The sequence below is a fragment of the Plasmopara halstedii genome, assembly GCF_900000015.1.
Source record: "Plasmopara halstedii genome assembly, contig: Scaffold_525, whole genome shotgun sequence".
NCBI lineage: Eukaryota > Oomycota > Peronosporomycetes > Peronosporales > Peronosporaceae > Plasmopara > Plasmopara halstedii.
Genome location: NW_020187445.1, coordinates 1,437,897 through 1,463,113, shown reverse-complemented (window position 1 = coordinate 1,463,113; position 25,217 = coordinate 1,437,897). Strand labels below are relative to the sequence as shown.

General features: G+C 45.1%; 9 protein-coding genes across 9 annotated transcripts; 3 read left to right on the top strand and 6 right to left on the bottom strand.

Annotated features, from left to right (window-relative positions):
- Window positions 1-55: 55 nt before the first annotated feature.
- On the bottom strand, window positions 56-1,154 carry PHALS_10920 (methylase of polypeptide chain release factor; the record flags this gene model as incomplete). The annotated part of the gene is made up of 2 exons (XM_024726427.1): window positions 56-709; window positions 771-1,154. The coding sequence occupies 2 exons, from the start codon at window positions 1,152-1,154 to the stop codon at window positions 56-58; spliced, it is 1,038 nt and encodes a 345-aa protein (XP_024577105.1).
- A 5,184-nt stretch (window positions 1,155-6,338) lies between these two features.
- On the top strand, window positions 6,339-6,739 carry PHALS_10919 (uncharacterized protein; the record flags this gene model as incomplete). Its single annotated transcript, XM_024726426.1, has 2 exons — window positions 6,339-6,370; window positions 6,505-6,739. 2 exons carry the CDS (start codon window positions 6,339-6,341, stop codon window positions 6,737-6,739), a joined length of 267 nt encoding a protein of 88 aa, XP_024577104.1.
- A 2,061-nt stretch (window positions 6,740-8,800) lies between these two features.
- On the bottom strand, window positions 8,801-9,313 carry PHALS_10918 (FOG: Transposon-encoded proteins with TYA, reverse transcriptase, integrase domains in various combinations; the record flags this gene model as incomplete). The annotated part of the gene is made up of 1 exon (XM_024726424.1): window positions 8,801-9,313. One exon carries the CDS (start codon window positions 9,311-9,313, stop codon window positions 8,801-8,803), a length of 513 nt encoding a protein of 170 aa, XP_024577103.1.
- A 1,035-nt stretch (window positions 9,314-10,348) lies between these two features.
- Window positions 10,349-10,909, bottom strand: PHALS_10917 (uncharacterized protein; the record flags this gene model as incomplete). Its single annotated transcript, XM_024726423.1, has 1 exon — window positions 10,349-10,909. One exon carries the CDS (start codon window positions 10,907-10,909, stop codon window positions 10,349-10,351), a length of 561 nt encoding a protein of 186 aa, XP_024577102.1.
- A 1,982-nt stretch (window positions 10,910-12,891) lies between these two features.
- On the bottom strand, window positions 12,892-14,792 carry PHALS_10916 (trna pseudouridine(38-40) synthase; the record flags this gene model as incomplete). Its single annotated transcript, XM_024726422.1, has 4 exons — window positions 12,892-13,017; window positions 13,095-13,606; window positions 13,677-14,364; window positions 14,433-14,792. The coding sequence occupies 4 exons, from the start codon at window positions 14,790-14,792 to the stop codon at window positions 12,892-12,894; spliced, it is 1,686 nt and encodes a 561-aa protein (XP_024577101.1).
- Window positions 14,793-14,896: 104 nt separating this feature from the next.
- PHALS_10915 (glycine cleavage system h protein) lies at window positions 14,897-16,539 on the top strand (the record flags this gene model as incomplete). Its single annotated transcript, XM_024726421.1, has 5 exons — window positions 14,897-15,147; window positions 15,215-15,299; window positions 15,361-15,429; window positions 15,496-15,553; window positions 15,947-16,539. 5 exons carry the CDS (start codon window positions 14,897-14,899, stop codon window positions 16,537-16,539), a joined length of 1,056 nt encoding a protein of 351 aa, XP_024577100.1.
- A 158-nt stretch (window positions 16,540-16,697) lies between these two features.
- PHALS_10914 (nuclear transcription factor y subunit beta) lies at window positions 16,698-17,069 on the top strand (the record flags this gene model as incomplete). Its single annotated transcript, XM_024726420.1, has 1 exon — window positions 16,698-17,069. The coding sequence occupies one exon, from the start codon at window positions 16,698-16,700 to the stop codon at window positions 17,067-17,069; it is 372 nt and encodes a 123-aa protein (XP_024577099.1).
- Window positions 17,070-17,173: 104 nt separating this feature from the next.
- Window positions 17,174-18,138, bottom strand: PHALS_10913 (acyl--binding domain-containing protein 6-like; the record flags this gene model as incomplete). The annotated part of the gene is made up of 4 exons (XM_024726419.1): window positions 17,174-17,368; window positions 17,430-17,528; window positions 17,587-17,992; window positions 18,053-18,138. The coding sequence occupies 4 exons, from the start codon at window positions 18,136-18,138 to the stop codon at window positions 17,174-17,176; spliced, it is 786 nt and encodes a 261-aa protein (XP_024577098.1).
- A 105-nt stretch (window positions 18,139-18,243) lies between these two features.
- On the bottom strand, window positions 18,244-23,253 carry PHALS_10912 (kinesin-like protein kif15; the record flags this gene model as incomplete). Its single annotated transcript, XM_024726418.1, has 1 exon — window positions 18,244-23,253. The coding sequence occupies one exon, from the start codon at window positions 23,251-23,253 to the stop codon at window positions 18,244-18,246; it is 5,010 nt and encodes a 1,669-aa protein (XP_024577097.1).
- Between the last annotated feature and the right edge of the window lie 1,964 nt (window positions 23,254-25,217).

The following is a 25,217-nucleotide window of genomic DNA, read 5'->3' as shown; positions in this document are numbered from 1 at the left end:
GCTCCAAACATGCCCAGCAAATCTTATGTGCTTTGAATGCTGTAAGAAAACGAATCTATTGTGCCAGAAAGAGAATGCCTCGATATTTACCACATGCATCAAATAAAAACCGCTTGAAGTGCAGGTGGAGGCCCTTTCTTGGATCTTTGGTTGAAAATAATCTTCGCACTGCTTGAGCTTGCTTTTCAGACCCAACTTCCAGAATTAAAAGCTTATCTGAGCTTCGAGCTAACGCTGCATCTCGATTCATTTTAGCATCGGATCGAAAAAGATTGTCAACACTTTCGTATACTATTCTATACATACGTAGTCCTTCGGGGTCCACTTCACTGTCATCGAGATTGGATCCGCCATCTGCAAAAAGAGCAAGGTGTGGTTCATAGTTCAACACCTCAGGTTCTACCAGGTCAGTTTCCTGCCTTGGAATATACGGTGGATTACACAGAATCACATCAAAACGATGGCACAGCGTCTTGTCCTCACTACTACTAAGACCAGGCAACGCACTCAAATCGCGCAATAAAAATGTTGCTCTTGTGGCGAGATCAGTTGAAATAGCATTTTGTTTTGCCACAGCTAGAGCTCTCGGGCATACATCGATACCCACTCCAGTAGCATGAGGAAACTCGGACAAAGCGGACAGCAATAAACATCCTGACCCCGTGCCGATATCCAAAATTTTCAACGGCGTTTCTGGATTGATCTCTTCCTAGATAATAAAAAAATGACTTTCAGCAACGAGCAATATTGTAAAAGAACAAGTTACTTACAACTAACGTCTCGATCAGAACTTCACTGTCACTTCGAGGGATAAGGGTATCCTTTGAAACATTGAACTCTAACGACCAAAACCACTTCCGTCCAGTTATATAAGCAAGTGGTTCCCCTTTTAATCGACGCTCCACACAGCGGTCAAGTTCTGCAGCCTCAAGCCTAGTCAACTTACGCTCATCCTCAAAGTAGACGTCGTTGCTAGATGCGAGTGGAGGTTGCACAGCGTTGGCCACCAATGCTTTGGCATCGCTGTGGGCTGTGGGCACGGAGCATAGACGTGCTCGGACTTTTTGAACAGCTTCGAGAAGACTTTGCCCGTGGTGATTCAGACGTCGTGAAGCGACAACTTTAGTTGAAAAATGTCGATGGTGATAAAACATTCCAACTGATTTGTCGGTCCTTACATTGGACCACAAATCAACATTAATTTCTTGAAAAAAACAAGGCCCATATCTCTAATCTTGATACCACACATGCCAAATTCAAGACCGAAGGATATCAATATTGATAGGTTCTTGAGACGGAGAACAGCCCACCTAGATCGGTCTCCAAGTTGATCGTGATCCCACAATGTGAGTACTATCTGGAAGCGTTATATTGCAGCAGTGGCCAAAAGTTGAAGGAAGGGAATAGGTCGGTCTATATCAAAATCAAATGCTGCAGCGGGGCTGCCGTAGCTCTTTGCTTAAAGGAAGCTAAGCTAAGGTCACCGACCTTACGTTCTATACCAGAAGCAGTACGAGTGTAGCGGATCGCAATCCACTACCTCAAAAAATCAGGAAAATACACTCATCCGCTTAAAATTGAAATTGTATCTTTCTGATTTATTTGCGGCAGAGCCGCCTATACCTCAAACCTCAGGTCTTCCTAATTGAATAGTAAAAATGCATAATTACAGGCAGTTCCGCCACGTAGTGGCTTCTTGTTACGGTGTAGCCATACCATCGTGTGATTACACCGACTTGTGTATTCCACACCTCAGTACGGTCACACCATCTTGTGTGACCGAACCCTTCATACCAGGGTACGTGTAACCCCGTTACAAATGCGGTATGGAGCGGGGGATCCGCAAAGAGGTACGCCAAAAAATTGGCAAGTGTTCGTGTTGACGAACGTGTTGCGGTATCAACATGGGCGTCGAGCCAACTCGTACGGCAAGCGGTGAGCAAAGGAATCGTATTGCGGAAATAGACAATGATCAAGCTGTTATGAATCAGTGGTGATGAGATGCAACTGCTTTAGTACGTTTAGTCGTCTCTGGACAAAACAAAATTAAACTTTAAGCTCCCATGAGAATTAATCAAGGCTTCTGTAAGTACGCGTCGCAGGTGTAATGTAGATATGCGTATGACAAAATTACTTGAATTAATGCCTATTGTTTGACGGATTCGCAGCGACCGCAACACTCAAAATCACTTACCACCGATTTTGCTTGCGAATAATGACAAGTGTTTCTTTAATATAAAGTCTGAATGAGGCGCTTCTTTTGAAGGGGATATAATGGTGTATGTACACCATACAATTTTGTCACTGCTATCCTTCGGGCTCCCTAATACTTTGATGAAGTATCATAATTTGCACTGATACAAAAGAAAGGATGGAAATTTGGAAAGAGGGGTCCGTGGCCTGCTAGCTCTCGCGCTATAAACTACGTAGATTTTCGTGTTGCTTGCAAACAGCCACATATAGTATTAGTCAAAGATGTAGATTTTATTCTGGAAAGCAAAACTAATTACTTGCTACTTCGAGGCTCCAGGTTAGGCGAATTAGTCCAATTCATGCACGTTAGCTACCGTTGATTCGTAGAGTTAAAGGCGAGACCGCAACCCCGCTGTGATAGGTAGCTTTTGTCATCAATTCACCGACCGAGTCCTAATAAGACCAGATTTATCTGAAAATGAACGTAAGTTTCGTACATATCTGTCCTCGACTTTACAAGTAACTCTTGATGAACCTCTGTCGTTTAAAAGGAGTCCAAAGCGGCGATCGCTCACCTGGGTTTCGTTAGCTAAATTGCGCTGGTGACACAACACAAAAAGCGACTTAAGCCAGCATTTGCGGAGATCAATCGCCTTACACAGTGGGACCTCATTTCCTTACGACCCTATAAAGTATAAATTCATCCCCTCTGGACAAATGAAATCAGGGGCTTAACATTCGGCCATGATCACGATTGATATACAGCGCGACGGTGTCGCAAATTTCCCGTTACCACCTAACCAGGCGTATCGTGTTCGGTCAGAATTCTTGCCTACCAGCCAAGGGAGGCATATATACATTATTGGACAATAACTAGGACCTGAAAAAGCTCATTGCCGGTTTGGCAGCAAAGCTTTCTTTTGAAATTGTTGACGTTACCATTACATGAAGTATCGTCGTGCAGGTGCACTTCGCAAAAAAATATTTCATTGTACACGCTGTATCTAGTGAGGCGCGGTGGATATTGCACCGAATAAAAAGCCCACCTTTGGTATGGTTAGAGAGAGAAAGCTGGAGACTTCTTATTCGCGTCAAAGGGTTATCATACTACCGGAATGAGGAAGAGAGTGGTCCTTAACCTGCTGATATATGGGTCTACAGTTGGTCATTACATGAAAATCCATAGATGCATCTTCTGTGTGCGTCCTGGGGAATACTTTATGGCTTCCTCACATGCATATGTGACATTTTCCAAAAGTCAATGACATTCTGTGTGCTACCTGGGTGACAAAACCGACGTGTCTTAGTCTCTTTTAAGTGAATGGTGCAAACCAGTCACTTCTGCTGGAATCTTTCAATAGAATTTCAAATTCAAGCCTTTCTAAGTTCAAGCTACGCCCACTCAAGATGTTTTATAAGTTAGAGAGGAGGTTCAACCTCAGTACAGCCTTGATTGCATAAATTAAATAAACCTGAAATCCATAGCTCTTGGGGTGTTTTTTGTTGCTCTAGGAATAATGAACCTATTCCCATTCAACTTGCCTTTTGGAATTCAAGTTGTTCTTCTCATCTCCAAGTCGAATTGGTCCTGATCGTTTCACGTCTGAAATCGCTTTCTTGTCGCTCAAGCGCGTTTGATGTGTTTATGAGCTCCAAAATTTAGCATTTGATCTTATTCTAGGGTACGACGTGGCAGAGACGCCATGAAGCCATATATTGATTAAGTGTCGTAAAAATCTAGTGCTCCTAAACCTCTTCGAATAAGTCATGCTTTAGTCTTTCGTATAAAGCGAAACACTTGAGCGCCAGGATGAAGTTGCTCTAAGCTCATATGCAAGACATGGGATTGTCCGGAAAAATCGCAACGGTGCTGCTAAGCGCATACAGCGAAGCTTAAAAGGCTGAGGCAACGATCAGCTTTATTTTAGTAGCGATCATTTTCCTGATCTCCACTGCGTGTTTCCATTAAGACGATTATTAGCTGAGAATCCCAGATGTATGTTGGCAGGACGGATACGAGTGAGTATGTGTCTTGGTCGCCAGAGCTTGATCCCCGATAGACGAGTTAAAGCGTCATAGTATTACGGACGTCTCTGTTTGAGCCGGTAAATAGGTCAATTAATATCGCGAATAATAGAATCAAGACAACTCTTCCTTGATGCGTCAAGCCATTACAACTACAGTGTGACGAACCACTGGTATTTTCAATCGCGACTGAATAACATCTATCGCCAAAAAACTTTTTAAGCTGTGCAAAGCAGTGAAGCTTAAAACGTTTTTTCGCGATAGATGTTCTTCAGTCGCGATTGAAAATTTCAAGTATACGTAGGGAGCATAGTTTGCTCAGACAGAATTTCAGTTTGAGCTGAAAACTTAATCTTGAGAATTTGGTGTAAGACTGTAAGATATCTTATGGTTACTTCGTAGAAATTGAACGCATCATTCGTCCGTCGTTACGAATGCTTGCTAAACACCGATTGTGAGGCGATAAACGACTACCCCCACAATCCTACGCAGCTTTTTGTTGATATAGTATCAAGACGTGGTGACAAGAGATCCACCACAGCTAACAATCCCGGACCGAGGCGTGCGCTGTAAATATCCTTTAGTTTATCGCACAAATTATTACGTCACACGTCAATTTTGAACTAGAGAGCAGTGCAACGTCATAAATGTACTGTCGTACAAAGCAAATCAAATTTGAAAAGAGCAACTTTGGCATTCGGGGGTGATTTTTGTGTAAAAACTGACAGTAACCAACATATTGTACATGAATTCTTTACGTTATAAAAAGCCATAGGTCAATCTTGATCACAAATTCCTTAACTGAACGAGCAGTAGGACAGCATTGTGGGATGGTCCTTTCTAGATATTTACGACCTAGCTGATAAATTAATCAGCCACCAGTCAAATTACTCTCATTGTGGCGATTTTAAAATTATTTCAAAATATCTTTGCATCAAGGACTGCCGAAACCACCAACGACACTCAATTGTCTAGCAACGCAGCTAGTTAACTGCACCGTGAACTTATTTTGGCGATATTTTGTCCACCTGTTTGTCGAGAACAGGAATCTGATGCGGAAATCCACATCAGATATTTGCGAGCAATACTCGAGTACATGCGCCTAAACGAGATATTTCCAGCATATACGCGTGTGAGTTTTGCACCGACCAGCTTCTCTCCCAATTGAGTACTAAGAAACATTATTTACGGGAGGTCCTGCGCAGATCATGGTTATCGTTGTTTGGCCAGTGTTGCTATTCCAAGAAATTAAGGGATTAGCTCTGCTCGGCAAATACTAAGCGCAAATTATGTCAATAAGCTGTAGACCCTTTCCAGCTTCATTGCAAATGGATATCTAATAGTACTGAAATGCGGTAGAAAAGACGATCTTTAAGGCTAAGATACTATCCTACTTGATAGCCGTAACCGTTTCATGTCGTTTATCCTATACGATAGGGTGTGTACATAAATGGATCATTGCGTTAGAATCTCGTTAGCATTGATGACGATGAGAAGGAGCTACCTGCCGTAAAGTTTACTCTGTCAAAAAAAATTATAAATGAGATCTGGTGCATCCGTGATCTGCGTCTTTGAACTATCATTACCAAACATCACGCAGAGAATGGCAAGATGGTGCCATTTAACAAGTAAATCTCGTGAAGTATTCCTTGCAAAGTTCAGGCGCAAGGTAGCAGGGGTGCTGGGGCGGATTGCTCTCACGTATATGTTGCATCGAATAACGTAGGTCGTGCATCTACAGGAGCCACATATTCAAAATCAGACCATGTGTTTGACACCACCACAAAGTGGCTACAGTCTTGGCGAGGGATTTGTCGATACGATTTGACTTACAGAGTACAGCCCGGCAATATCTCGCAGCAAAAATTTAGATATATCTTCGACGAGATTGAGTGTCATGCGTGAAATGCGCGAAGCTATGGCCGAACGCTATTGTAGAATGTGGTAGACAGGACACAAAAACTTGTAATTGGTGAAGAAGCAATCAAACCTCGAAGAATAAAGTTTTTTGTGGGGCTTGTAAGGGTCGTACCGCGCCAAACTTTTTGAGTCAATAGAATGCAAAGCGCTCCGTCAAAGGTGGAATAAAATCCCAGATACTCCATACTACCTAATGCTTAATGGCTGTGGCGCGAGTCTACACCGCTGGAGTGTGCTTTATGCCACGGTGTAGCTGAAAGAGCGCATGCAAAAATGTGACCCAAATCAGTATTAGCTACATTCTGAGACACTTGAAAAGCGTTGACGTGCTATCATAACCGAAATTTCTGATAATTAAAATTGTAGTTTGCTGGCAATGTTTAATGAGCAAAAGGTGGCTCATATCGTGTGGAACGGATTATTGGTCGTCTGCTTCACCATGGATGTATATGTTACATCGCGAAGTGAGGTAGATACTTTCACTTTACAACCACCGAGGTTTGACGTTTTGCTCCCCTTGGTGCCGTTGCCACTTACGCTCTCTGACTTCTTCAACTCGGGAAAAGAGACTGTATTCGCAAGCGCAACTCGTTTCCACTAAGAAATGCAGTCTAGCCATGCTTCAAGCTAAAGACTTGACCAGTAGCTATTTCAACAGGCTTTCAGGACGAGCAGGACTACTCGAAGTAAGCTTTGGAGTGGAGTAGCGCCCACGTCGACGTCTTAGATGTGTTTTGCACTTCGCAAAATGAAATCTGTATGACCAAATTCAACCATTATGCCTGCTTCACTGAAGCCAGCCAATACTGTGAGATGGATGAGGCAACGTTTAGTTCGCAAATTGAGTAAGATAATCTTCAACACATTCGGTGTTCAGTGCCAAAAGGACGGTGTGCAGACTCGCATAAATACTACTGCTGTATACCTCTGCTAAAAGGTGACTGGAGGGGTCAGTGACTTCCAACTTCTCATTTTGGCTTATAGTGGCATTATGCCGACTGCTTGCAAGCTGTGTTAAAGCCTTAGGTCGCTCTGTGCAAATGTAGATAATCGCAGCTTTGGTGCTGTCAGGGTCCCGTCTTGAAATGTTTTGGTAGTTCAGCAAAGATTAAAACCATAGTGGACTGGTTGGTACCATTACCCTGAAAGAACTTTCCAGGGTGGCTTGATTAACTACTTGTACAAGTATAGTGCAAACTATGCTGGCATGTCACGACTGTTCGCCAATCTTACCTTAAAAGAATAGTCACATGTGCTCAGGTGGCAGATGAGGCAGGCATCCAGACCTCGTGTTCGCAGCTATTCTGGCCTTTCCAGATCCACGCCGCACATTGCGGTCGTGAGGATCGAACTTTGCCATATAATGGGATCTGATACCGATGGGTGTCAATAAATTATTGTGCTACTTGCCATGATCTGTACACTTGTCTACAGCAGGGAGCACTCGTTCGGATCTAATCCATTTGCGGTCGATATCCTTACGCACGGCAACTTTGCCGCCAAAACAACTCGCAGAAGGTGGCAAGGTGCTGGCTTTTTTATGCCAAGTATATATATTTTAAATAAGTTAATCACGTTTGGCTTGATGTGGTCGCGATAAATTAGGCGTGCTATCACGTCGCTCAAATTATGCGTTAGATCAGATTATGACTTAGCACATAAATAATGGCTGTTTTGATTGAAAGTCGAATCTGCGCTGAGATGCACGTCTACCAGATCACGATCTACATCACTGTTTTAACAACAAAGCTAAATCCCAAAATTCCCTTGCGAGCAGTACATCCTTTACGTTTTCTGAAAACACCATCGCCTGATGACCATGAATTGAGCATGCCTCATTTAAACATAACCGTCTACTCTCTATTCAACCACTCAGTGCGACTGTTGGTGATACATAATGTTTAAGTTGAAAGGGCACGAGATAGACGTCTTTGCATGAAAGCCCAAGCACTGGCCGAGCGGACGTAACGCATCACCACCACGCCTCGACGAGCCAGATCTTGAAAAAAGTTGAAACGCACGTCAATATGTCTAGCGTTTATGAACGAAGTCTCTTCTTCGATCTGACGAATCGCGGTCTGGTTATCCACATGCATCACCATAGGCTGAGCCGACGCGAGTCCCACCTCTTTAAGTACCTCTTGAATACCGAGGAGCTCGCGTGTCGCCTCAGATGCTGCGAAAAATTCGGCTTCCATAGTCGAGAAAGAGACACTACCCTGTTTCTTGGCTGTCCAGTTCGCAGACATTCCATTTATTAGAACGATATCACCAGTAAGCAGCGTTCTGTCTCCCTTGTCGGTAGCAAATCGGCATCACTCTAAGACTCAAGCATCGTTGATCCGTCGCAAACGGCATTACCGCGCATTTCAAGCCGCATCACTTTTCTTCCACTGAGGTAGCGCGGAATCATTCTTTGACAGTTTCCAATCTCGTACACGGGGCGCATGTGTCTGTTGTGTGGCTTTGTGAGCCGCAAATGCAATGTCTGGCCACGTGCATCGTGCGATCCATAGCAGACGACCGACCAACGAAGCCGGCATTTTTCTGCAGCAGTACACTGTCTGCTGTGACTTCGTCGTAGCAGTCGGCAACATTAGGTGTCCGCGTAGGTGTTTTTATGCCATACCGTGTTCACGCAACAGATCGACAACGGCCTCCTCTAATCGGGAGCATATGTGTGCACGTCGCGTGCCATCACTCTTGTACCGAGAAACTTCGACACTGATCCGAGATTTTTATTCGAAAGCAAAGCAATTGAAATGAAACCCCGCTCAACCGCTGCAGCTCCTGTTGCTGTAACAAGAGAAATGTTGACGTATACGCCAGCCGCTGTCAAGTCTTTTTCGTTGCGCTTGAAGTACAGGCATATGTCACTAATACACTGCGTGAAACCAGCGTCTGAGAGACTTGCGTGTAGTAGTTGATTCCATAATCGTCCCGCCTGCTTCAGTCCATACAGGCTCTTCTTAAGATCGAGCGCTACTTTGTTTGCGTTGGTCGCACCAAGTTTCTTTTGTAGCTCATCATTGATGTCCATACCACTTGACACATGAAGCAGGATCTCAAGGTCATTTTCCTTGTCAGCTTTGACGTAGGCGTTTGGAATATCACCATGCTTTGCCGGCCACGTCGCTGCAAATCCTGGAGTAACCTTTACTGTCGACGTATCCATGACAGCAGCAAACGTGAGCGCAAAGTCTATTCCGAAAGCTTGCTTATTCCCGCACGCAACTAGACGAGATCTCAGACGCTTTACCGCGCCATTCGCATCCGTTTTGGTCTTGAATACCTACTTACTGTGCAGCATGTTTGCGTTGGCTGGTCGCTTGATCTCATTCCAGACGCCGTTTTATTCGAGAGCTAGGAAATCCTCGAGCATTGCCTTTCTTCAGACTTCAGCTTTCAAATTGCGCACTGCCTCAGCGTTTATCTTTAAAATCAGCCTCGTAAAGTTGCATTACAGGTGCAACATCACTTGTCACTTGTTGAGAGCCTTGTGCCGCTCGGTTGGCAGCCCCTCGTGTGGCAGGTGTCGCATGTGTCGCACGTACCCACGATTGCTGATCAGTCTTTCCTTTTGCTTTCGATACGACCTTGTTAACCGACGGTGTTTCCTCCTCAGCTCCTGCTTCATAGCGTATTTGTTCGCTTTGCTTGTCGAGGGTTGCCTTGATATTCTTGCCCTATAAGCAAAAGAGTTCTTCTTCGGGTTACGATATACTGTGCACACTGAGCCGAAAGTAACTATGTCACGAAGGTCGGGTACTTGGCTTGTTAGCAGGATGCTTGGCTGACATTTGAGCTCGTGGGATTGCGATTCAGTATGTAGGCCGAGTACTCCACCGCATCTCTCCAGAATCTCAGCGGGAGCTTGCTTGCAAAAAATATAGCGTGCTATGTTTAGATTCATCTGGTGCATGCGTCCTGCCTTGCAATTTGATGCTTAATTCCTTGCTTCGCTCACCTGCCGTGACATGCCTACTGGCTTGCATAACAAATCGATGTTCCGATATTCACCACCCCTATCTCCGCGTAGTAATGAACGCGATAGTCAAAACGATTCTCAAAGAACACCAAGAACCCCTTGAACCTTTTTGCCGCGTGGTCCTTGGTGCGTGCCAGGAATACGCGGCAGTAATTGCTCTTATGTTCGACAAAGTTAACGAGGTACCGATTTTCACGTCGGTCTTTTGGTGTCATCAGTCCCTTAATATCCTAGCAAATCAACATCTGATGCGATCGATCGGGAAGTGCGCGCCCGTGTTAATTTGTTTGACTGCGCGTTCTTGGTTTGCTTACTCTTGGCGCGCATGACGCACACCATGCGTCGACAACCCGTGAGCTGAATTCCAGAGCCGGGCTCGAGCGCCATCCTCTTGATTGTGTTGTACGAAAGGGATCCCAAGCGCTGATGAGAATGCATGACTGTTGCACGCTGCACGTCTTCTCCGCGCTCCATCACCTTAATGATCGATGCCACGATGGAGCCAGCCTTGCTGATGCTTTCGTGTTTGGCTTGCACTTCTACAACAAGCACGTTGCTTTGCATTGCCACATCAAAGACGACGTCACCGGTGCTGAGCGGTCTGATTGCTCGCCGATCGTTTGTATAGTCGAGTCCGTATCCTTTGAGTTCTAGCTTGCCGTACGAAAATATGTTGCGAGCTAGCATTGGTGCGTAGTAGACGTCCGTTAGGCGAACGATGCTAGGCTTGCCGAGCGCCATTACCCGAAGCAGTACGCTACCAACCAGCGTCAGCTGAGGCATTTTGTCAACAGCTACTAAGCAGTGATTTTCGCAATGCGAGCATCTTCCAATAGTGCTTCCGTACACAAGGTGTAGTTTACAACTGCCTTCTTCTTCTTGCCGTTTCTCCTCCAGCCACCCTTGGCACTATCAACCTTATTTTCTTCTTCTCGTCGGGGCAGCAGCCGAAATGTGCCCAACCTTGCCGCATCCAAAGCACGCTCGTGTCTTGACGCGTGGTCTGCTCTGAATGATATTTGCAACGACGTCTTTCCCAAACGAAGTAGTATCTCTCGTATCAATTTCGACAGACTGTGCGACTGCGCGAGCTCTTCACCTTGAACGAGGAAGTCGAGGCGCCTGGCATCGTACTTTGCCATTAGTACCCTGCGCAGCTCACTCGACGCATAGTGGACGATGTTGCCGAGTACTTATGCGTCAGCACGCATCTCTTACTGCCACCAAGTACAGGTCGTGTTTGGGCCAGGTCCTCTTGGCGTCTTTCTTCGCCGTATACAGTCTCATTGATTGTGACGCAGTGATCGTCCTCTTGAACGTTTGGTGAAGTCGCTCCATAACATGGTCCAGCGTCGGGAGCTGGCGCCACCAAGTCTCTTTCTGCTTGTTATAGCACCGCTCGGCCGTCTCACTCAAGTAGTGACCGAGCATTCGGTCTTATGACCAGTCAAAGCCACACGCTGCTTGCGCATACTGGATTTGGCGCATGAATGTCCGACCCCAGTTCAGAAACCCGGAGCCCAGGCCTCGGTATAGCTCAGTCCCGTCGAACTTGCGGGTCGTGAGCCTGCGCTAACGCTTATCCGGTACACGCATCGCTTGCCATGCGACCGGCTCCATTCGTCGTGCGTAGTCCTGTGCCGCTGCATACTGTGGCGAATGGAACCGCGTCTGCTGCGGCACTTTGCCGCGCGGAGCATCCCACTTCGACCTTGCAGGATGTCTTCCTGCCCCATTTGCACGTTGCGCGTATGCGCGGCTTGTCCTCCCCCTAACGCACGGGCGAATGGCCTAGCAAGTCGATGTGCATCGGAATACCCCCCTCGACCGTTGCCAAGGACAGAGTGGAACTTCCAGACTCAATCGCCCCAGGCATACGCTCGTCCTCGTCTCGCTTCACTTGCGAGGCCTCCATCTGGATCATCCTTGCATGAAGGTCGAGAACGGTGGCGAGAATTCCTGCGTTGACGTCGTCGCTCATTTGCTGAGCGGTCGGCGTGTTCTCAACAGCTGCTGGAGACGCTGCGACTTTTTCGTGGCCGGCGTCGAAGCTGACTGGATTCGGTGTGCTTGGCGCGTCGTCTGAGTCATTTGGACTCATCACTTGTTGAGAAGACGAAATGAAGAGTAAAAGGCAATTCGGAAATGAAAATATTCAGGTCCTTAGTTCGATACTCTATGCTACCTCTAAGCCTTTCCTATGGCGTCATTTGGCGCAATCCTATTGCGTCATGGCGGGCAAAATCATAAATATCGTCCCTTGGTCCGGGAATTCGGTCGCGCAACGTATGCTTTAAGCCGATCTTTAACACTATACAGCAACCAAAGCATGTGTCGTCTACATTCCTTTCATTTGTAGGGCACTTTGAGCATATCGAAGCAAGAATAAGTTGCTCAAGGTGGTATGCGTTGAACGCTTACCACAGACACTTCGCTTCATACATTTTGTACATATTGTTAAGAATGGTATTGTGTACGTACGGACAATCTGCAACTCTCACATGTACTTCTTACAATTTTGTTTAATCATATATGATTAATTTTATGAATTCAAAAGGTTTCCATTCACTTTATGTATATGACGACTATCTGGTAAATTGTTTCTATTACGGCGTCAACCGAACAACGCACCTTGATTTCTTCAAAATGGTAAAGGACATATGCGTCCTGATCAGATTCATATCTTCTTGATGCCAAATAGTTTTCTCTTCATCTGTCCTGAAGACGAGATAAAGAGCCACAAAGCACAGCCTTTCAAACATTTGTCACGTTTGAATATTTAGACGCACATAGCGACCCTCCTTGGCAAGCGTTTTGGGACCGCAACTGTCGATATAGGCCATTATCTGCTCTTCATCGGCGTCGTGTGGGATTTTACCGGCTTTTAAATGCTGTAACAGGTACAAATAGCACAAATTCTCCATTAGTGCATTTCTCAAAGAGCTACATCTGTCGTAGCGCAACTCACATGTGCGATAGCGCGGCGCAGATCCGTCGTGAAAATGCCTGGTGCCACGTTGTACCGAATGCACAGCTTCGTAGTGAACTGTTTTGGTAGCAACGCGCCCTGACGCCCGATTTCGGTAAGTTTAACGCGATTGTACTCAAGAAAAGTCTTATTCTTGTGTTTATGCGCGAGCTTGGATTGATCTTGCTCGTGCAACAACTGACATAGTTCGTCTTCATTCAAATGTTCATTTGCCTCGTAGCAGCGCTCAAGGTAAGTGCGCCAACGGTCCATCTCCATATTCCAGCTTTGCGCGACCTGCTTGTAAATCACTTCTTCTCGAAAGTTCTTCATTTCTTCGTCTTCGTTGTGATCCAAAAGAACTCGATGCATCACACCAATGCGCTCTTTTGCAAGAGGTGTATTTGAGTCGTTGTACAACGATACAGTGTGGAGCCTACCTCCAAAAGAGCTACTTAAAAGAACAAGACCCTCAGCTGGAGCGATTGGCACGCGCACGATGCGATTTGTCACTGAAGACGCATTCAAGCCCACATAGTTAGAAAAAAAATTCTATATGTTGGAAGCAACGAAAATACTTACATAAAGCAGCATCGAACTCGCTCCAGGACATCCCTTTTGTTGCGACAGCAAGAGCGGCACCGATCATGCATCGAATTTGATTCAGCAAAAAAGCTTGACCAACAATGCGAACTCGCAAGTATGGCTCGCTATCAAAATTTGATACAACACTGCCTGTGCATGAGTAAATGGAGCGACGATGACGAAACAGTTGCTTGCGGGTGTATCCTTCAATATCTGACAGTTGATTTATCTCCTCTGAATTGCCTTCCACAGCTGAGTTTTCACTCTCAGTATCGTCATCCATGACATCATCCAGTGATTTGATCTCATTCAGTAATCGTTCGTTCTGAGTTTTCTTTGCTTGAATTTTGTAAAAGTACGACCGGGAGCGGGTAAAGTTGTGAAAATCGTGCACTCCTTCATACCGTCGCAGAGCATGACAGAACTCAGTGACAGCTTGATCTGGGTCAAAGTCACCATTGGTAGCTTTGATAATACTACCTTTGACAAACGAGAGTGGCATAAAGTATTCATACTCACGTAACACGCAATTCTTACGCGCAGAAAAGCGTTTATTCACTCTGGTGCAAGAGAAGACGCGGATATTATCTGGTAGTGAGGCATTTAATGCTTCTTTAAGACAGTGAACACGACCTGAGACCGGGTCAACTCTGTTTTCTTCATCAATAAGCAGCTTTCCTGAAAACTGCAGTTGTTCAGGCAAAGAATCTCAATATTGGATTCTTCTGCCTAAAGTATCAATCTACTACGCACCACAATACATCCTGCGTGCACACCTTTGTCTGTACGGCTGCTCCGTGCCCAGTCAATCTTGCTCAAATGTTCAAAATTTGAATCGCGCATAGCACCAGCTTGTAAAATGGCGCGTCGGATCTCGTCTTCGATGGTGTATACATTGTCATTAAGTTGTAGCCCATGAAAACCTTTGCCCATGAAGCCGCCTACAATGGCCACTTTACGTTTCACCAACTTAGTAGACTTATCATCATTGTGTTGACCTACGCTATGTCCTGCAACATTATTGCTCGTATCTGGCAAAACACTAAAACTGCGATAAAAGTGGCTGCGTAATGCTGCACGCGCCGTTGGATGTAAACCGTAGCGCGTTAACATTGACCAGTTACTTTGATTTTTGACTTTATCTAAGCTTTTGTATGCTCATTACAATTTCAAAGATTCATTCACCACACCGAAATTGTCACCAACGCTTTTTCATCATGGCTCTCCGCGGAATCTCGCAGACATTTTGTGCACGTGCTCTGAAGTCAACCACTTCCACAGCTTGGAAAGCAAGAGCACAACGTTCTGTGGGTTATGCCTTCTTTTCGACCAAGTACACGCCTCAGCATGAGTACGTAACTCTTAACGGAAAGGAAGGCACTATCGGAATCACCGATTTTGCCCAGAACTCGCTCGGTGATGTTGTTTATGTGGATTTACCGGCTGTTGGAGACAAGCTTGCTAAGGGGTACATACAAACGATGTTATGGTCTTTGATTTTAATCTCAGTATGGACTATTTTTCTGAGTGTTTAGCGATGCATTTGGTGCTGTGGAGTCCGTAAAGGCTGCTAGCGATGTCTACGCACCTGCTTCGGGCACCGTTACGGCTGTAAATGAGGTACGAGGATGTTGTGTTAAGAGTTTGATATTGAATTAGTGCTAACTGCTGACTGCTGTAGGATCTGGCTGAGAGCCCAAATCTTGTAAATGACGAAGCTATGACGGGCGGCTGGTTCATCAAGCTCGAGGTGAGCTGCATGTCTGCGTTATGATAAATAAATGATTGCTGAACTAAATTGTTTAATCTACTGCAGCTCGATGACGTGAAGGACCTGGACGATCTCTTGGACGAGGCTGCGTACAAAGAACTTTGTGAGAATGAGGAACATTAAAGTCGAGACACTAGTCGGTAGCTCTAACCTAGAGACGCACCTATCAACCTAAAGAAAATTCAAACTTACTTCTGGGGACTCAGCGTTACCCACAGTATTGATTCGAGGGAAATTTATAGCCATTTCTCACATTATCCTGTCCGGCATTTAACTCTTATCTTTCGGCGTACAACCTATAAAATTTATGCTTGTTTATTTTCCGAAAGTTTCAGAAATTCATTGCACAATTTCATAAGGAATTTTGTGGTCTGATTAATGCGTTCAAAGCAATTCCGCGTCATACGACAGGGCGCGTGTCTCTTGTCATCAACTTCACCATTTTTTCTGCGTCCTACCAGTATAAATGGACTGCGCTGTATATCCAGGCATGCAGCGGAGCAGGCACGTCGTGATTCTATCAAAAAGCGCAACCGACGAGCCGTCATATACCTGGCTGGCACAGCCATTGCCTGGGTTGGCATCTCGTACGCTGCCGTTCCATTGTACAAAATATTCTGTCAAATGACAGGATTTGGTGGTACTACGCAACGTGCCGAGGATTTTACGGCTAGCAAGTTAACACCTCGAGAAGACGCCAAACCCATTCGTGTAACCTTTGATGGTGGTGTAAGTGCCAATATGCCGTGGGTATTTCGGCCACAACAACGTGATATTCTGCTAGTGCCAGGTGAGACGGCACTTGCTTTTTATACGGCCAAGAACAAGTCAGATAAGGCAATTACTGGCGTTGCCACATACAACGTATATCCACCATCGTCTGGTGTGTACTTCAATAAGATTCAATGCTTTTGTTTTGAGGAACAGCGACTGAAGCCAAACGAAGAAATTGATATGCCCGTGTTTTTCTTTATTGACCCTGAAATATGTGACGATCCGTTTATGAATGGCGTGCATAATATCACACTGTCTTATACGTTTTTTAAGACCGACGACATTAATGAAGAAGACGTGGACGACGAGGTTTAGAATAGATGTGAGGTGAAAGCTCATTTTTATGTCTTATCCCTTCAGACAATTGTTTTTATAATATTATGCAAAACGTCTAGTATACTTATCTCTTCAATTCCTTTTAATTAATACGGGACGAAATCGAACATTTAAATCTAAAAAAAAAGAAGTCGACAATGGCAAGCAAAGACGACCATAACGATGACGAGATCCGTGAACAGGACCGTTTCCTTCCAACTGCAAACATCTCTCGTATCATGAAAGTTTCGCTACCTTCGACAGCCAAGATTGCCAAAGACGGCAAAGAGACGGTACAAGAGTGTGTGAGCGAATTTATTTCGTTTATTACAAGCGAAGCGAGTGACAAATGCCAACAAGAAAAGCGCAAGACTATTAATGGCGACGATATTATCTGGGCTATGAGTACTTTAGGCTTTGACTCGTATGTAGAGCCACTTAAGCTTTATCTTCAAAAATACCGCGAATCGGTCAAGGTGGAGAAGAATGACAAGAAAGACAACGTCGGGTCTTTTGGTGCTTCCTCGTAGATGATGCAGAGGACAGAAGGATTGTTAACTGGCATGTAGCGATACAAAAGACGCATGTGGTAGTAAATACACGAAAAACGAGATATAAAAGGATGTTATTAGTGTTATTTGCTGCGAGCTTCATGCAAGAGTTGCAACATCTTGCGCTTGTTCTTCTTACTAGCAGCTTGCAGACACTCAATGACGGTATCGTTGTACTTGTCCCGAATACTAGGGTCAGCACCAGAGGATAAAAGAATATTGACGCAGGAGACAGCTTCGCGCACAATGGCCACGTGAAGAGCAGTCCAACCATTGATCTGGATAAATAAATCTATGGTGAGAAGTCAAATTGGTTTGATCGTACGTATGTTTATTTACCTCGTCGACACCGTTAACTTCAGCACCTTTTTGTAAAAGATAATTTAGCATTTCGCCGTGATTTTGAGATGCCGCCCAGTGCAGACCACTCCAGCCATGCTACAGAGAGAACTGAGAGGAAGGCGAAAAAACACAAACAATACGATCATCACCACACCTGATCCGCAACGTTGACATCAACGACATTATCTTCAAGCATTTCTCGAATCTTGTACTTGTCAGCACGATACACAGCTCGAAAAAACTCTTCGCTCTGTTTGGACTTGCTCGGAGTAGTTTGGAAGCCCGCCCGTTTTTTGGCATCCTCCTCCTCTTCCATCACTTGTTCTTCGTTGTTAACACTCTTTGGGCTTTCTCTCTTGACACTTGAGCAGTCACCATCAAGATTTACGTGTGCAATTCTCTCCATTGACTGATCAGCATTTGCAACTGTAGCTTGCAAAGCATTGGTTGCATTATGCTTCGCTGTTTGTAGCGAGCAACGTTCCTGCCGAACAAAGTCCACGTCATCCGCTGCTGGCTGTAAAACAGTTTGATCTTCACTGTCAATCTCTTGAGCTTGTCTGTGATTAAAGTGCATCTCGTGGTTAGTTATATCCATAGGCGTCACAATCTCCACTCACTTATTCGCAGCACCTGACGACACCATCAACGAGTCTCCCGCAGTCTCAGTATTCATTGCCACGGCCACATCAATTTGCGAAGTCATTGCCAACTAAATACTCAATAAATAAATCATATATGGATAAATTACTCAGTGCTTCACTTCTGCAGTCGTTACGCATGTTGGGATGGTGCGGCATTTGTTTCGAGGTTATCGTTGCCACTCTGGTCCTGTTGGTGTTCGCCGTTTCTTACTCGGTCTAGGCGATGCCGACCGACTAGTAGGTTTTCCTCGATCTAGTTTTACTATTTTATTAAGCGTGGCACGAGCAAGTTGTGGAGACTTGACAGAAGAAGTTAAATTTTGCGATTTGTTGGACAAATTGCTTAAGGCAGGTGACACAGGCGACGTAATTCTTCTCATTTCAATTCCAGCGTTTTCTTTTTCTTTAAGCAACACACGGGCATTTTCAAGAGACCGTTGTAGCTTAAATTTTTCGTCCGATAGCTGCCGTACTTGTTCCAAGAGACGGTTGTTTTCCTCCTTAACTTTGACATGGTGTTGGATCTTTTGGCGACTGTTGTGGTGGCCAACTAACTTCTCGTTTTCTTTCGACAAAGTCTCCAATTTTTTCGTCAGGGTTTGAATTTCTCGCTGCAGCTTGACCTTTTCTGTCAAAAACTTGCGTTTCACCTGTCCAATCACATCCTGAGACGCTACCTTCGTCTTCGCTTCTTTCAACATATTCTCGACGACTGCCTGTTGAGTCTCCAGTGCCTTTTGAATGGACTGATTGCGCTCCTCTGCTATGTCCAGTTCACTACGACGACGTTGTAGCTCATTTTCCTGCTCTTTAAACTTCACGTTTTCGGCAACCGCTGATTGATATTTTGCATTCATCTCTTCCAGTGCAGCTTGCAATTCTTGTACCTTTGCACTACTACTGCCTGCTAGTTGGTCTTTTAATTCGATGATGGATTTATTGGCAAGTTCAAGCGCTGCGTCTTTGTCTCCAGACTGCTTGTTCTGGTGTGCCAGACTCTTTTTAGTTCCTTCAAGATGTTTTTTCAGTGCATCATTTTCTGCCACCAACATTTTTTCCGTCTTTTCAAACACTGCCGTCTTCTCGGCTATATGTTGTTCGAGTGCCTGCACGCGTCCATTTGACGCCTCCAGTTCTACTTTGAAGTCGTGAATCACTCGATCTCGCACAGCTTCGACGTCAAGCGCTTGCTCTTTCAATGACGCAACCAAATTGTCACGCTGAGCTATAGTCGCCAATGTGCTCACGATCTCCTTTTCCTTAAGTGTAATTGACTTCTTCAGCTCTGCCCGCTGGTGCTCTAGGTCATGCACGCTACTTTTTAGATCCTCAATCGTTTGTTTTTGTGTAATTATTGAGTCTGCGCTTTTCAGGTCCAGCGCTCTAATCTCAGCCTCCTTGTCAGCGAGACGATGCAACAGAGTTTGTTCGTGTTCATCCTTTTTTACGACTAAAGTTCTCACAGTATCGTTTTCTTGCTCTAATTCGTGGATTCGAGCTAAAAGAGGCGCTTGACTGGAGGTCAACTCGTTGATGCGCTCTTCAAGAGCAGATATCGCGCTCTGAAACTGCTTGGTAAGCTGATTTTTCTCCACAAACCAAGTTTCTTTGGCGTTAGCAAAATTTTCCTCTACATCCTGTTTCAATTCCTGTTCCGATTTCAAAGATTCGGTCAGCTCTAGACGCTCAAATTCCAGCTTTTTTAGCTCGTCGCGCAACGCAGACTGGATACCTTGATACATCTCAAGCTGCTTCTGCTGGCGCAAAATTGTACTTTCAGCGTCTTGAAAGTCACTTACTGCCTTCTCGAGCTTGATAGTCACACTGTCCATGTCTTTAATCTTGACAGCAAGTTCTTGCTTAAGTTCCTCAATCTTTGCTGTGCTATTAGAGAGTTTAGTGGTTTGCTCAGCTTTCGTGACTGAGGCTTGACATAGATCATTCCGTGCTGATGCCAGATCATCTCGAAGCTCTGCAGCCTCTTTCGATCGTGATGTGATCTGTTGCCGCAGTTCCTGAACATCCTTACTCAATTTCGTTGTAGAATCTTCTAGTTTCGACAGCTCAATTTGCTGCTGATTGCACGTTTTGACAAGCTCAGCATTTTGATTTTCCAGTCTACTCTTTTGAGCAATAAGCTGCTCCGTATGCTCCACTGAAGATTCGATCTGGCTCGCCATTCCCTGCTTTTCATTTTCAAGACTTATCAAACTATGCTGAAAATGATCAATTTGTTGCACTGCTGCCGCGTATTCGAGTTCAATCTTTTCCTTCTCTTTCGCAAGAGTGGAGATATCACTTAGAGCGCTTGACAATTTCTGCTCGACATCTTCAAGCGCCAATTTCGAATTCTGTTGTTGGTCTTCTAGCTGACGCTGTAACAATGAAAGTGTCTCCTCCATTTCCTTCATAATTATGCTGTTACGACGTGTAGATTCTTCTGTTTTAGCTCGAAGGTCATTTTGCGCAGAGTGAAGTTGCATCACCTGTTCGTCCTTTTTACTAAGTTGCATCTCAAAGTCCTCAATTAATGTCTTCTCGTGCTCTTTTGCTTGGCACCTTATTTTCTCAATTGCCTCTGAGTGCTTTTGCGTAGTAGTAGCAGCACTTTCCTGCAACTGTCGGACAATTGTGGTAGATTCGGCCAGGTCCTTCTCCAAAATTCTCGACTTTTTAGTGATGACTGCTTCAGATCTTCTCAGCTCCTCAATCAACTTCTCACGATCAAATACTTCAGTACGCAAACGAGCTGCCACGTGCGACGACTTTTCAACTTCGCTTTGAGTTTCGCTAAGTTGCAGCTCATAACTTTTGTTAGCTGCTTCAAGAATTTCCATTTCTGTCTTGATATTATCAAGCGCGAGCATGGCCTCGTGAGCTTGCTCTTTACGTTCATAAATCTCAGCATCCATCGAAGCGACTTGCTGCTGTAACAATTTTAACTTGTCTTCAAGGTTCTTGTTGGCTGTGGAAGCATCAGCCAACGCAACTTCATATTCAAGGCTGATGCCCTCTCGTGCTCGCTCTAGCTGCAGCTTCAACTCTTCTTTCTCGCTTTCCTCCTGAAGCAACCTGCTTATACTCGAAAGTTGTGCTTTTTCAGCCTCTAGCATCGCGGAACGAAAATCAGCAGCTTGTTTTTCAAAAGCAAGTTGCTGTACAGACCAAGAAGCCTCACGCCGCTTGATCTGGTGCAACTCGAGAGATGTTTCTGCAGCTTTCTCTTCCAAACAGGCATTAAAAGCAGAGACTGAATCCAGCTTCGCCTGAAACTCGTTTGCCTGTTGCTTTAGCGCTTCCTCCAAACGTGCCGAAAAATCTGAGTCCATTCTGTCCAGCGAAGAAGGACCCTCCATACTTGATTCCTGTTTCGACTGATTCTCTAGTAGACGGTCTTGCAAATCGTGCTTGTCCCGCAATACAGCCGCTAATTGGCGCGATAGACCTAACAGCATCATATTAAGATTTTCCACCTCACTCATCGTCTTTGCAGTGATGGCAGTGTCTTGATTATCAATGCACTTTAATTTTTCCTCAAGCTCAACGACGCGTTCTTCCACCTCTTCGTACTTTATCCTCCACTCAATGGCATCAGCCGACGGTGTATAGTCCCTTACGCCTGATCTATCATTTCCTTGCAATCGAAGCATTAATCTTAAGTGGGCAACGTTCTGCTTTAGCTCCACACATAGCGCTTGAACATTGTCATTTTGAAGCCGCAAATACTCGCACGAACGCTGTAGTCTCTCATTCGTCTCTGCAGACAAAGCAAAAGCTTCTTCCAGCTCACGAAAGCGCAAATCAATAGCAGGATAACTTGTGTCTCGTTGCCATGGCGGGTCGTGGCTTGGCATGTTCTCCGAAGACATTGTGTCTTGCATAAGTAATTTTGAACCAGGAAGATACCGCGCAATTTCAGTGTGCGCTTGCTGTAATTTCCGACGTAATCGCTGAACTTCTTCTTGTAGAAACAAAGTACTTCCGACCGCGTCTTCATTAACTCTAGCACTATTTTGAATCATTTTGGCTCGTTGTGCAAATTTTAGAGTTGATAGCGTCTCAAAGGCAGATTCTTCAGCCGGCGATATAGTCGCTACCATAAACGTTTTCGAATTGCCACCCAATGAATCTTTAAGCAGGAATGTGAGCTTGGAGTCGCGATAATGTACATGGCGATGTTTGCCTACTGATAACTCTGACAAGCCCAAAATGACATTTCCAAGTGCTGAAAGCGATTTGTTGATATTTCCCGCTTCCTTTAGCCGCTCACCCGCTGCATCTGTGCTCCGTTGTCGCTCAGAGCCTGCTAAGTCCACTAAGTTAAACCGCGATGTACGGGTCTTTATACCTGCTGCAGAAATTTCTTTTGACTGCAATTGCAGGATGAAGACACTGTGAGATCGACTGCTTTCTCGATTCATCGATGTTTGTCCCACCCTACGGTTTTGTGCTCCAATTTTCATGAGTTCAGCAGCTTTTCTTGAATTTGTAATTACGCTTTCAATCAACCCTTCCACGTGAACACCTTTTCGACCACTTTCCCGTAGTTGCAACCCGGCAGTGTCTTTTGTACTACGTTGATCTAGTAAATCGTACACCCGTTCATTATAGATCTCGAGAAATGAGCAAGCAAAGGTGTGCTGCACATTCTTACGGCTGTCAGCAGCTACAACATTGTCAAAGAGATAGTCAAAGACTCGTGGGACGAGACCGCGTAAAGCCAGTTGCTCCGGTGTGAAATTCTGTGCCTCTGTATCAATCACATCATCTGGGCCCTGCATAGTAAACGTCTTACCAGATCCTGTCTGGCCGTACGCAAAGATAGTTCCATTATAGCCCTTGAGACAAGCCCGAGTTATGGGTGCTCCAACGACTTCAAAAACGTCATTTTGACTCGCATCTTCATCAAACACGCGGTCGAATGTAAAAGTCTTAGATAGACAGTGTTTACTTTGCAAATAAATTGTCTGCTGCGTATTATCCGATGCAGGAACAGTCACGCACTTTTTTACGGATGAAGTTGTATTTACGCGTGCTAATAAAGTTGCTGAGCTGCTTAAATGAGATGCAGATTCATTACCACGCTCACGTTCACTGGGTGGACGTACGCGGCAAAAGACCTTGACGTTCGTGTCCGAAACGTTCGAGTCCGAGACGTTCTCGTCCGAGGTGTCCATAATGTCTTCCGTTTTTTGTCATAAAATTTGAAATTTTAAACGTGAATGGAATTTGGATATTTGCTGATCAAATTAATTATCAATGCAAAAATGGCATAATATGTCTTTGCTCACCAAGTGAGATGTGAATGTCGTACAATTGTATTCTCTTGTAATTGATACAATTATACCAGATATGTAAGGGTAAGTACACAACCGCTCTACAGTGCGAAACGAGCGCGATGAAGTCTCTCCACCAGCGCATTCTCAACCCGTAGGTCATCAGTCCTCAAAAGTAACTCTAAGCTTAGAGCAACAGCATTAGAGGAAACCAACCCCTTTTGAGGGATCTACCTTCAGTCCTAATATCCGGTGAAAGTGCCACTGATATTTCACTTCGGCCAGATTGGCCTGGTGTAGTAGTCACCAATGACCTGAAGCATCCTCGGCTTCTATTTTCGTCAATAGAGAGGTAGGGTCGTTCATCAAAGCGAGTTCCCATCGGTGAAAGGCAACCGGCCTTGCGGTGTAATCGATCCTTTGTCGAAAGACGATAGAAGCTTCAGAACAGCAGAATATATATATATATAATCGAAGCTGGCTTGCGAAGCCTTAAGACGGATGAGGTAGCAGTTTTTTCCTCGCCCTATGCACGAGCTGAGTAACACAGTTGAGTTTCCAAACTGAGAGTAATCATTCCACTTCACCAGGTACTGTTTACAGCCCCGGTTTATCCGCCGGTCCAAAACAGCGTTCCATGTGAATGTTGTACGCCCTTGCTCATCAAGCAGTGCTGACGGAGGTCTGCTCTCTTGCAGCATTCTCCCGTAAGCTCTCTCAGTTGTGGCAGCGCATCGACCCTCTCCGAGCACCATGGATTGCGTCCGAGGGTGATGTAGTACAGAACTCGAATTCACTCTCTGAGGTTTGTCATCCATATTGTAACGGGGTTGCACGTACCCTGGTATACAGAGGTGGGTCACACAAGATGCTATGATCGTACAAAGGTGTGGATTACACAAGTCGGTGTAATCACGCAATGGTGTGGCTTCACTGTAACAAGAAGCCACTACGTGGTGGGACTGCCAGTAGTAATGCATATTAATTAGGTTTTACTCTTTAATTAGGAAAACCTAAGGTGTTAGATATAGGCGGCTCTGTCGCAAATTAAGCAAATAAATACAACTATGTATTTGTCTTAGTTGGGGTTTTGGGTACTTTAGGAGGTAGCGGATTGCGATTCCCTACAGTCGTATTGGTTCTGGTATGGAACGTAAGGTCGGTGACCTAAGCTTAGCCACCTCTAGGCTAAAAGCTACGGCAGCCCCGCTGCACTTGGTAGCACTCGTAGTCAGTGTACGCCTGAGTCATTACGACTTATCCTTTGTGAGGATGGAGCAATTCTGCCATTTACCCCAGGGCATGCAGACGGACATAATAAGCTGATATGCCTGCTTGGCCCTAAGGGCGTGCAACACCTTGCTTCACAAGGACCCGAAGCATTAAGCGCGCGCCTAGTGTCGTTTTCGGAAATGCTCCGCTAGACCCCCTAGAGAAGAAGATGTCGGCATCAAATGCGTCCATGATGCCACCGTCAATGACGGACGATTCCTCCCCACCCAGTCCAGTGTTTAGAGACCCAGGGAAAGCAAGATCAACTCTTAATAAGCGCTCAGAGTCAGGTACCATCCTGGGGATTTCAGAAGAAATTAAAGGGTACATAGTTTACCTACATGACTCAAATAAGGTAATTATTACCACTCACTTGAAGTCCATAGAGACGTTCACGGAAGCCCAAAATGCTGAGTTACAAGCGAGAGCACAGAATGTGCTCCAAAATCAGGACGATGGAGGAGCAATGGATGACCAGCACCCATCAGGAGACAAGGTAATCGAAGTGATAAAGAAGTCCAAGTCAAACAAGGCTGGGAATAAGAAGAACAATAAGAAACCTGCTGAGAAGATGATTACAAGACAAACTTCGG